The following is a 12,051-nucleotide window of genomic DNA, read 5'->3' as shown; positions in this document are numbered from 1 at the left end:
TCAGCCACAAATGCTTTGGCATGTACAAACTGAAGAGCACGTGAACCCATTGAGTAGAACTGCATAGAACCCATTTTAAAGATCTTAGTAAAAGCAGATTTGTCTGCTCACATTCGTTTAGCCATCTTAGTAGTTAGCGAGGTTAGGTGTAGGATACTAAAGGGAGATGTGGCCACAAGAGGAGGTTTGCCTTCAGGAAAAGGTCACCAATGTCTGATTTCATTTGAGGTTCATTGCTTTAAGCCCACCCTCCTTTGTTATTTGTTGTCCCTGAACCTTCAGATTGTGGCTGAAGTTAAGATGTATGTTCTCTAACTTCATAAATCCACCTTGTTCCTTTGCTCTTTGTTAGTCTCCCCTGTTGGCTTCATGTTCTGTGGTCGTGAGAGCCTGTGTTTGCCTCCTCCCTTGCAGCAGAAGGAAGGGCAGTTCAGTGTGCTGCAGCTGGTGGGAATGCTGCGGGGGATTGCAGCCGGCATGCGCTACCTCGCAGACATGAACTATGTGCATCGGGACCTGGCAGCACGGAACATCCTGGTCAACAGCAACCTGGTGTGCAAGGTGTCAGACTTCGGGTTGTCCCGCTTCCTGGAGGATGATGCTTCTAATCCCACCTACACTGGGGGTCTGGTGAGTCACTGCTGTGGTGGGAGTTACTCACAGTAGTGCTGACAGATAGAATTTTTTCCTGTGTTCCTCCTTGGTTTGGTGTACCCTCTTTAGTCCATCTTGAGACCACAGAGAAGAGTGGATAGAGCCTTCTATCTTGTGGGCTATTTGTTCCAAAGCAGTAAAACGTAAAAATAACTGAGGATCTGAGCCACTCTGCCGTGTGAAGTCTCAGTGATATTCTTTGTGGCATGATGGTGAGTAGGTCAAATCTCGCAGCCTGATGTAGCTGTTACCTTCCCCCTTTCATTAGCTTTTCATAGGAAGCATAAAGGACTGAAGGAGAGATTACAGTCCTGTACTGCCACTCTTTGAAGAAAGAGTTGAGTTTTCTCGTACAGAGAGGATAAATGGACTAAGTGTATTTATGGGCTTACAACCAACCATCAAATGAGCTTATTGCCTGTGAAATTGTGACAGCTGTCACATATACTACAAAAGGGGTGGGAGTATAGCAGGTGGATTGAAAAAGAAGGGGATGAAGATTCCAGTCACTGAAAAGTGGAACAATTTTTAGATCTGTGCATTTTGAAGAACCAGCACCTGAATGATATTTCATCTTGTAGGTCATACCTGCAGTTAGAGAGGTCAAGGTGGAAAGAGAAAGGAGTTAATGCAAGCTACTAAGTCTCTGACCTTAGTGCTGCAGTTTGGCATTATTTAAATGGCTTTAGATTTCTAAATGATTGTGGTTCAGGAGGATTTAGCTATATGCCACTTTCAAATGCTGCAAAGTAAAGCTGTGAAAGTATAAAATCATGGGATTTGTAGCAGCAAGGTAGCTTGATTCTCTCTTTCCGTTTATACTTGTCAGTAAAACCAGCTGAAAATCTTGAACATAGTATGAATTGAACCAGGCAGAATCAATGAGACTATCATGCTCAGGGTTGTGTTGGGCTACTAACATCTGATTGTTTCAGTGATGTTGTTTTCACAATTAGTGCTTATCTCACTACGTTCTGGTTGCTTTCTGTCTGCTTCCCAGGGCTGCAAAATCCCCATCCGCTGGACCGCCCCTGAAGCCATCCAGTACCGCAAGTTCACCTCCTCCAGTGATGTCTGGAGCTATGGCATTGTCATGTGGGAGGTGATGTCCTACGGTGAGAGGCCTTACTGGGACATGTCCAATCAGGATGTAAGTTTTAGAAGTGGTGAGGATGTACGTCTGCCTCTCTGTCCTGTATCAATTCAAGCAGAAGAAAGCCATACACACAAGAGTGTTTGAAGCTCTTTTGTCTTTTATTTTCCCAGTTGTGATAAAGCTTTTTTCTTTTTTTTCCTGCAGGTAATTAATGCCATTGACCAGGACTATCGCCTTCCACCACCCCCAGACTGCCCAACTGTTTTGCACCTGCTGATGCTTGACTGCTGGCAGAAGGAAAGGGTCCAGAGACCCAAATTTGAGCAAATAGTCAGTGCCCTGGATAAAATGATTCGCAAGCCATCAGCCCTCAAAGCCACTGGCACTGGGACCAGCAGGTGAGATGGGCATTTAATGCAAAATAATAGGACTTTTTTCTCAGTAGGCATCATGAAAAGGAAAAGGAAAAGAAAGCCATAAATCAGGCTATATAGTTTTGTTTCTAACCCTCTCATTTGAGACTGGGAACAAACAGGAAGGGAAAAAAAAAATGAGGAAGCAGGTTGGAAGAACTGTGTATCCTGATTCAGTTAATGTGGAGTTGTGAGTGCTGAATGTGACAGGAGATAAATCTCAGTGAGTTGCACTGGGGATGAATGACTGAGGGATCATAGGGACTGAAGGGAGGGACACATCTGGGTGCAGCTGCACGAGATACTCTGTGATCACACCATATTGTGTGACCACAAGAGATGATGAAGAAAAAGAAGACCTTAGCTTATGGAGGGAAGGAAGTCTCTAGATAAGAATAATTAGAACTGCAGCTTACATCCCATATTTTCCCAACTGCATTTTGCAGTCTGATGGAACAAGAGGCAGGAGGTCAGCAAAGAAGAAGTCTCTGGAGGGATAAATGGTGCCAAGGTTAGTTGGCTGCTGGGCTGATGACGAAATTACATCCTGCTGGCCTGGAGGGTTTTTCCCTGTGGTTATAAATCTTTTCTCAGTGGAATGTACTCCACAGCTGGGAGAGGGGAAAAGTATCTAGTGATGCCCAGTTTACTAAAAGCAGCACATAAAGAGTGTTATAGCTTTGGGATAGATTCATATGATGAGGAGAAGAGAAAATGCCGTGTGTCAACAGTCATTTCTTTGGCCTTTTACTGCAATTCTTTTTTCTGATGGGTGTTGGAGCTGAAACAACATGCTCATTGTCTCATAGGTTACTATGTGACCCAAAGAGAACATCTAGGAGAGGGAGACCTAGTCACAAAGGTAAATAGGTATATAAGGTCTCATGTGTCTCTCAGAAACCTCCTCACTGCAGCTCTTTGCCCAGCTAATAGGTCTAGACCAGGAAAGTGTGGAAAGATCTTGGGCAACAAGCAGAGAATGTACCTGAGAGAATATGGGCAATGGGTAGGGAGAATCAATTTCTTGGGTTGGTTGATTGTTTTCAGGCAGAAAAAGGGACACAGGTAGCCTGGAAACAGCACATCGAGGTGGGACTTCAGGAGTCAGGGCATGAAGAACAAACTGTCATTGTTCTTCATTCTGTCCTCTTCAGAGGCTGCATTCTCTGCCTCTCATAACTCTTACTTTACTAGTGTGGTCAGCTGAAGTTGGTAACTTGGGTTTTAGAACCTGCCTCTTTTGCAGACCATCTCAGCCTCTCCTGAGCAACTGTCCTCCAGATTTCCCTTCCCTCAGCAATGCCCACGAGTGGTTGGATGCTATCAAGATGGGCCGCTACAAGGAGAATTTTGACCAGGCCGGTCTGGCTACATTCGATGTCATATCACGCATGACTGTCGAGTAAGTAGCAGGGCACAGAGCAACAGATACCAGACACTGAGTTTTCCATGCAGAAAGTGAAAGCAGTCTGAGAAATTGGCTGTATGGAAAACACATACTCATGAAAAACAAGAGGGAAGCCAAAGCAAAGTAGCTACTGTTCCTTGCATATTACTAGGGCCTCTGGACGCCATCCATGCCATTATACACTTGTAATCTGTTTTTATAAGCATTAATTCTGATCCAGTGTGCATCAGAAAACATATTGTCAGTGTTGCAGAGAGCCTGTTACATCAGAATGTTCATGACAGCTAGCACAGATAATAACAGCCACTTTTAAGTAGATGCGTAGAAGCAGCCACACAGTATACTGGATTGAAGTGTTATGTAGAAGAAAGAATCCAGAAAAAGGAACATTCTTGGAATCACAGAATGGTTTGGGTTAGAGGAGACCTTTAAAGATATTCTAGTCCAACACCCCTGCCATGAGCAGGGACACCTTTCACTAGATGATGTTGCTCAGAGCGCTGTCCAACCTGACTTTGAATGTTTACAGAGTTGGGACATCCACAACTTCTCCTGGCAGCCTGTTCCTGTGTCCCACTACCCTTCCTTATCTCCAGTCTAAACCTACCCTCTTTCTGATTAAAGCCACCACCCCTTGTCCGGTCACTACAGGGCCTGGTAAAAAATCATTCTCCATCTTTCTTGTAAGCCCCCTTTACATATTGAATTGTCAGTTCAATTACATGTTGAAGATCATTCTGGAGCCTTCTCCTCTTCTGGCTGAACAACTCCAACTCTCTTTTTTCTGTAGGAGATCAGCCCTCTGATCCTTTTCGTGGCCCAGTTCCACTGCTTCTTTTTGTACCTACCAAGTTCTGCCAACACCCCCTCCACCCACACACATTTGTCAAGCAAAAGCAGAAGCCTTGTCAGCTGTTTCTCAGACACAGACAGGCACACACACACACATCCATACACGTTGATTTGCATCTACAGCAAAATGGACTGAGTCTGTTGAGAACAAGCAGCTCATTTTAACAACTTCTATGTCCTCTCTTCTTTTGCAGAGATATCCAGCGTATTGGAATCACCCTCGTTGGTCACCAGAAGAAGATTCTAAATAGCATCCAGCTCATGCGAGTCCATTTGAATCAACTTGAACCAGTTGAAGTGTGATGTTTACATCATCCTCATTCCACTAGTCTCAAACTCTGGAAAGGTTCTGGGGGAATTCAGAGGGATTTTCAATGTAAGAAAAAGATGTCAGTATGCTACTTGAAGACTTAATGCACCCAGAGAGTGCACACTACATGTCCTGTTCCATGAACAAAAGCAAGGCCTTGCCGTGATTTGAAAGCAGAGCTAAATGACTGGTGACAATTACATGTGGCTGACGTCATACATTGGGAATGGGTTTGGGGTGGGAAGGTTGTAATAACACGGGGCAGAAATGGAATAATGGCTTGGACAGATCACAAGCACCTGTTGCCTATTGTCTGCCAAAAAAAGGTACCTGACAACTTTACAAAGTCATCAGCAGGCTTTATTTATGGCTGAGAGCCCAGCAAAGCTGAAAAGACATAATAAAGGCAACAAAAAATCAGCCTTTTTTTCAGAAGAGTGCCATTGTGGTGTGAGAGGTTATTCCGCAGATGGAGATGAGCATCAGGCTATCACTTGGTATGCCAGCTCAGTTTGGAACTGAAGTTCCAGGTAGTGCACAGTATGTGATAAGCAAAAACAGGTGTCACCTGGTAAAGGGTTCGAAATTCAGTGCTATTTCATGTGCAGTTCTTGGGTCTGTTCCATGATGGGAATTACTAATCTTTTGTGCTGGTGTGAGGAACAGTCATCTATTTATGGGGCTGCAACAGAATGGATAAATAACGATTCCTAGAATCCATCCTGCAGGATCTGAAAGTGAAGAGGGAAACAAATAGATTCTGGCTCTCATAAGCCCATTCTTGTGAGGAAAGGTATAGCATGTGTTACTCCAAAATCCTGAGTACTCAGAATGTGGGTTCGTTCTCTTCTGAACCCCTTACAATGAAAAGCAGAATGACAAAAATCTGAAGCCCTCTGCTGTTGAAAAATACTTCCTCTTTTTCTCACCCTAGCCACTGAGCACAGTTGTTTGAATATTATTTTTGAAGAAAATGCAGACCTGCAGTAGTCAACTTCAAACAGACAGTTGGAATGAGGGAGGTGAAATTCACTCACAAGTTTTTGCCAAGAGTAATCAGGGAGTGGTACCAGTCCCACAAGCCACTTCAGTCCTTAAAAAAGGGTTAACAATGTTCTTGGGATCAACTGTGTTGTTTGGTACAGGCACATGAGAGTGACCAGAATGGCAGAGCTTATGTATCCCTTCAGTACATGGAAAAATCTGCTTCAAGAAGGAGCAGAGCTTTGGGACTGTATCTCTCTATCTATCCCTATAAAGTTGAGCTTGAAAGGAAAACTCATAAACTATACACTTGTCTACCTCATCAACACATAGGAAGGGAAATGGAAATGGCCGTGGTAAACAAGACCCCAATTATGATACTGTGTGTCCTGAGAGGAAATAACCCCAACTGTTCTGATCTGTGCTCATCTGTTGGCTCACTGTGAACTAGACATGAAACTAGTGTATTTTTCCAGCTGTCAAGGTTGGAACATCACAGCTTCCTCCGATACTACTCCTGTTTGGATTTAAAGATTCCCCCAGTCAGCCCAGCAACTGAAGACCAAGAAGCCACGTTTAATAGTGATTGAAGCATCCAATAATAGGATAGGAGGTGCTCCAGAGTCGTTGCACTGGGATAGCCAATGCACTTCAGACTCTTTGTTACAGCATTAGAATAACGTTATTTTTAATTTTTTTTTTAGCTGAAGAGGGAGAACAGCATTGCATTTTTCAAGATACAAAAAAGTCAATACAAAAACAATAAAAGGAAACATGAATAAAACATTCATGACAGTACAAAGAGAGTGTGAAGATTTAAAAAAACCCCAAATCACATCAGACTAGAGTCCAACCCTAGAAAATTTCAGTCTGTGCTTTTTAAGGGCTTTCTGGAAACTTGGAATACTCACACATCCAGTCACATGTATGCTGACTGACTGTCAGCTCCACCCACGGCATCCGAGACAGAACAAGTGTTGTCCTCTTCAGGAAGCATATTGAGCACAAGATGTTGAGGGGAATCTGTGGTCTCTAGCACCTTCCATATATATTCACCAGAGGACAGCAGTGCATGTATGCATCTTCATATATGAGTGTATTCTAGAAGTTCTCTGTGCCATTTGGGGAAACAAGGCAGCCTTTCTTTTCCATGCCTTGAGTGGTCAGGATTACTGGAGAGATAAGTCTAGACCAAATTCTATGGCCTCTTTCAGCCTAGTAGAAACTTACATGCAGAAAATACATTGTGTCTCTCTCTTCATGGAATAGGAGATGAAATGGGAGCCTTGCCTGAATTCTGTTCTATTGACAGTGAGACTTAGAACTGTACACGGGAAAGGCTAGGCATCACATTTGAAGGCAAATGGGTAACTCTTTTCTGTAAGAAGTGTCTCCGTTCCCTTTATTCCCAGTGTGTTCCCAAATTTCAGGTGCTTATTTTCTTACACAGCTTGTGATGCAAAGGTTCTCAAGTTGCAATGCAGCTTGTGTTATTTGCCATCATGTCACTCCTTAACTCTGCAAGCATGGCAGAAGGGCAGTCATGGCAAAAGCATTAGAAATACCCTGGTCTTACTGTTCTCAGTCATCTGAAACCAGAAATCCTACATTCTGTTTCCACAGTTGTCTGGGATGTCCTGCAGTATATGGGCACCCTCAACAGGTAGGGATGAGAATGAGGAGGGAAAGGAATGGGCTCCCCTAGGCACCTGATACCCGCCCTTCACCAGAAGAGTGAGAAACAATGCTGAAAAAGTCTTGCAGAGCTGCATTCTTTGCCCGAGAAGCAATGGGAGACTAACAAGTTATTGCCCACCTTTTCTCCATATGATTTCTATAACATGCAGTGTGCAAGGGTGATGAATAAATTAAATGCTCAGGGATCAATGCACAGACCTTCTTGAGGGCATTAGGCTTTTGTGTGAAAGCTCAGAAGAGTTACACCTGTAGCTAGAAAAAATATATTTCAAAGATGAATGTCTCTTGTGCTTGAACACCAACTTTTCACAGTCTGGAAACAGGAAGAAACTTCACCTTAAGGCAAGCTGTTTTGTAATTATTCCTGATGAGGTTCCTTGAACCTGTCTTTTTGCTGGACAGCCTCCCAGACAGATAATTGGATCTGCACCAGGATGTCAGTTAATGTTCTGTGCTGCCAGAGAGCACATCGGGCGAGCAAGTTCCCACCTATGCTGCTTTGGCAGCAAAGTGGAATTCTCAGCCAGGAGCTACATGCCTGTGCACTCCTGCCTCACTAAGCCATGGCACGTTTCTGCCAGAAGCAGCCCCTGCTCGCCAGTGTTCAAAGACAAGCACGTAAGCCAAGATTCTTTCTTCCATGCCTGAAATGATTTTAAGGAAAGGCTGAACGAGAGTGTGACTTACACAGTGATTCCTGGGCTTTGCACCCAGGTAGCTTCAATTCATGTGGGGGTGAAATGGCTGAAATCCCTGGTTTCTTGTTTGTTTATTTGGTTTTTTTTTAATTGAAGGGTATAGTCTTAGCTCATGCTTCAACAACATTGTATTAGGGCTAATTGAGGGAGCACAAGCTGCTTAGTGGAGAGAAATGCTGAAAGTCTGTCTGTTTAGCACAAATATATTCAGCACCTAGGGCTATCTAGAAAGAAAGAAGCTGCTGTAGCTAGTCCCAGACAATTCATATGTTATGAAGCTGAATGAAACCTGTGGGTGTGGTGGGAAATTATGAACATCACCAAGGAACTTACCTTTACTAAACAAAAAAGAGCAGAGCTGTCCCTACCACTGGACCTTCCTTGGTATGATTCCAGCCAACAAGTCTGCCTGAGGGCTACTCCAAATGAAGATAACCAGCTTGAATCCATCCTGCCTTTGGCACATTTTCTCACCAGTCAGCTACACAGTTGTTATACACAGAGATGCAGCTAGGTAGTAGCTTTGGGTTCAGGACAAAACTGATAATTTCTCTTTCCTGAAACCAAGTAGTGCTAGAGGGGCAATGCAATCAGCTGATCACATGTTGTGTGCTAGCATCTATTCCTGAGTACCACAGGGTACCATGTGTGATTGCAGATCACACATAAATTTGAATCTTTGGGTATCATTGAGAGACAGCATGGAAGAGCAAACCTCATTGCTCTACCTAATCTGTCACTTTTCAAATCTGTATGGAAAAAACGGCACCTTTCTTAGAATTTACATTTTGTTGTGGCATCCAAGGTCATAGTGCTCTTTGTATAAAGCTGTTCCGCTTCAGTATTGCTGAAAAGGCTGCGCTGAGCTAATGAAAAGTCACTGTCTAGACCTTGTGGAGCTGTAACTGGGACCTGTTCAAAGAGGAATCGCTCCCCCTGGTGTGCTGAAATACAGAACTGAGGTGTCCTCGTGTGCTGAAGTACAGAACTGCCCTCAAAAAGTATTGGAGCATAGCTATTTCATTTCCCTTTCCCGGGTGATGAGAAAACTCTCTTCCTGAAATATTCTCAGTTGAAACATGCAAGTTCATGAAAACATACTGGGATTTCCTTCTGGTTTCTTCCATGACCTCTGTTCCTGGAACGAACAGAGCAATGTGCTCTTTTACTCAAGTGCTGCAAGAGCAAGTCACAAGTATGAGTGCAATGGGTTCGCATCTATGCCTCAAATAGTTAATAGTTTGGCGTGTTATTTATGTCTCTTATACAAGACCAAGTGTGCTTTGCTGACAGTGATAAAGCTGTTTGCTTCTGAAAACTAATTCCTTAAATTCAGGCCATGCTAAGTAAGGTTGGATTTTTTCCAGTTCACAGAGACATGGAAACTATGCAGGCTGCTGGCTAAAACTAGAATTTGAGTTGCATCTATCCAACTCTCTCTCATTGCATTTTGGCAACTTTTAGCCAAACCTACTACTGCCCATGCATTTGGACAGCTGGAACAGATTGATCATTTAGAAACAATTCTGTTGCTGAGAACAGGCTCTTGCCCTCTTTGAACCATACTAACTCTGCAAGTGAACAGGAGATTAAAAATAAGAAAATCAGATTTATTCAGAGAAGTCAGGACAGATATGAATGACAAGGCATTATCTGAAATAAGCTATTTAAAAATAGATCTATTCATGTTGCTCTGTTAAAAAAAGACAGTAATCATAATGTGCCTTCCTGTCTCTACTATTCGGGTAGAAGAGGGAACATTGATCTTTACCCTCCAGGACAGTACACTTCACCTCTTGACCCACTGTTGAGTTTAACTTATATTTGACTGAAGAATTTTTGCTAGAAAGGCATCTAATCTTGATTAATTCAGGAATAATGAATCTACAGGATACCTTGGACTGTTTTTCCCATGGCTGTGATAATTTTTAATTGCTGTTTACCAGGCACTTTTTGTACACTACCCAATTTGGATAAAGAGCTGTTTTTAATCTGATATTTCTGCATTTTCCACCATCATTGGGTCCCATATTCACTTCTTTTAAAAAATGAAATCTTTAAATGTCTCCCTGTAACACATCTTGTTTGGTCCTGTCATCATTGTTATGGTTCTCTTCTTCATCATGTTTTTGGCCTTCCTTTCTAAGATGAGAATATGAAGAACAGACAAAACCTGTCTCACTAATACTCTACATGGACAGAAAACCAGCCTCTCACACTGACTGTTCACTGCTTATTCACCCACAGATCACAGTAAGCCTTTCACAATTGAGTTCTTTGACTCAATCAGGACACTCTGATCCTTCTGACGTAAATGTTTTTTTAGGAAACCCATTCTATGTAGATAGAAAGTGCACTCTTTTTATTTTTTTCCCAGCTGTCAAGCACGACCCTTAGAGGAGAGTTTTCAAAAAATGGATCTTCATATTGTCATTTTACAATGCTAAGCAGTTTTTAATCAGTATTTTCAATCTAATAGACCATAAAATGATCCTTAAGTCAAGTTTGTACTCGGTAAGATTAATTTTATTAGTACTTTGCTATCCAAATCTCAAATATTCGCAAGACCTGCCTGAATTAAGGAAAATATATCAGTGTCTGCCACTTCCTCCCTAGACACAGGGAACAAGCATTTTCCCTTGCTTGTTCAGCACCTCATCAGAAGAACCCAGCATCTAGCTGTTCCTGGGTTGTAAGCCCTTCTTAAATACAGTAAGGAATGAACCTGTGACTTCAATTTTGTGAAACTCCAAGGGCAGAGGAGTTACAAATCATGGGCCATATTGCTATACCTTTTTTTAATTACAACCAGGAATTTACAAATGTAAAATGCCTAAAAATGGAAGTGATCCAGAACTTCTGAATCCCTAATGGCCCTAGCAAAGGCAGGCCCTACCACCTGCCAGATGCTGGTTCATGACTGCTGGTTTGTATCCCATCAATTTCTTCCATGCCTGCTTTGAGAGAGTACCTATCAATAGGTCCCTTACAAGGTACAGCCAGAGCAAAGCTAGATGAGATAAACTCTAAATCACATATATGTGATCAGATGGGTAAGCATAGCAGCAGTATCTTAGGATCTAAAATAACTCAGTCAAGAAATTCTTAAACTACATCCTCTCACTGAAATAGATTAACTGGAGAGCTCTGGATCACAGGCTCAGGCATTTAGGTCCTTTTAGTGGATCTGGATGGCCATACTGTAAAATTATCCTGTAATTTCTTATATTACTCTGACTGTGCTGTTGGGTTGGACTGTGACACACGTGTTCCATCACAGCAACTCGATTGTTGTCCATACATCACCTGGGATCTGTGATCCCATTCACACAGGAATTTACCATGTGAATTACTGAGTCTTTTAATCTGGTGATAGATATCAAAAATAACATGCATCCCTTCTATGCCTCTCCAAATGGATCCATCATAGTCAAGATCCCACAATACTGAACTACTCTTAAGTTCTTAAGCAACTGTATCCATAATGTCCTAGTCATCAATCTCCATTGCTTTTTCATTTTTTGGCATACCAAGCCAGGTCAAGGATTCATTCTTGGATCTCCTCTGTCTTGTTTAATTATCTTATGCTTAGATGGTGGCATAGGTAAAAAGAAGTATAGATATGTCCCTAATCCGTGAATGTAAACTGGAGAACTAAATTCATTTTCTTCAAGTTTGTAGTGTACCAGTGCCTAAGACTGAATATTTTTCACCACAAGGTTGAAAAGTGCCATACAAATGATCCGGAGGGAGGACTCTGTATCAAAAAATTACTCCTTTTACACACCACCACTTCGTTTGAATTTCCCATAACAACATTCCAGAATTATTTGCTGAAGGCAAAAACAGTAAAGGAATCTAGGGGGTTTGCTTGAAAAAGAGAGAAAATTATTTTGACAAGAATCAAGTTATAGCAAAGAGTAAGGACAGAGCGAGTG

At 42.4% G+C, this 12,051-nt stretch overlaps 1 protein-coding gene across 1 annotated transcript in view; it reads left to right on the top strand.

Moving 5' to 3' along the window:
• Window positions 1-4,858, top strand: part of LOC309571197 (ephrin type-B receptor 5) — a gene marked incomplete at its 5' end in the record, with an annotated part of 47,762 nt that extends 42,904 nt beyond the window's left edge. Inside the window, 5 exons of the mRNA XM_082278483.1 lie at window positions 415-630; window positions 1,655-1,804; window positions 1,955-2,148; window positions 3,410-3,565; window positions 4,618-4,858. Coding sequence (XP_082134609.1) covers window positions 415-630; window positions 1,655-1,804; window positions 1,955-2,148; window positions 3,410-3,565; window positions 4,618-4,726 — 825 coding nt within the window. The 3' untranslated portion in view covers window positions 4,727-4,858. The remainder of the gene's footprint in view (window positions 1-414; window positions 631-1,654; window positions 1,805-1,954; window positions 2,149-3,409; window positions 3,566-4,617) is intronic.
• Window positions 4,859-12,051: the final 7,193 nt, after the last annotated feature.

This window comes from Coloeus monedula, assembly GCF_965178545.1.
Source record: "Coloeus monedula genome assembly, chromosome: 3".
In the NCBI taxonomy this organism is placed as follows: Eukaryota; Metazoa; Chordata; class Aves; order Passeriformes; family Corvidae; genus Coloeus; species Coloeus monedula.
The sequence above is the reverse complement of the archived record's forward strand: the minus strand, read 5'-3'. Positions and strand labels throughout refer to the sequence as shown.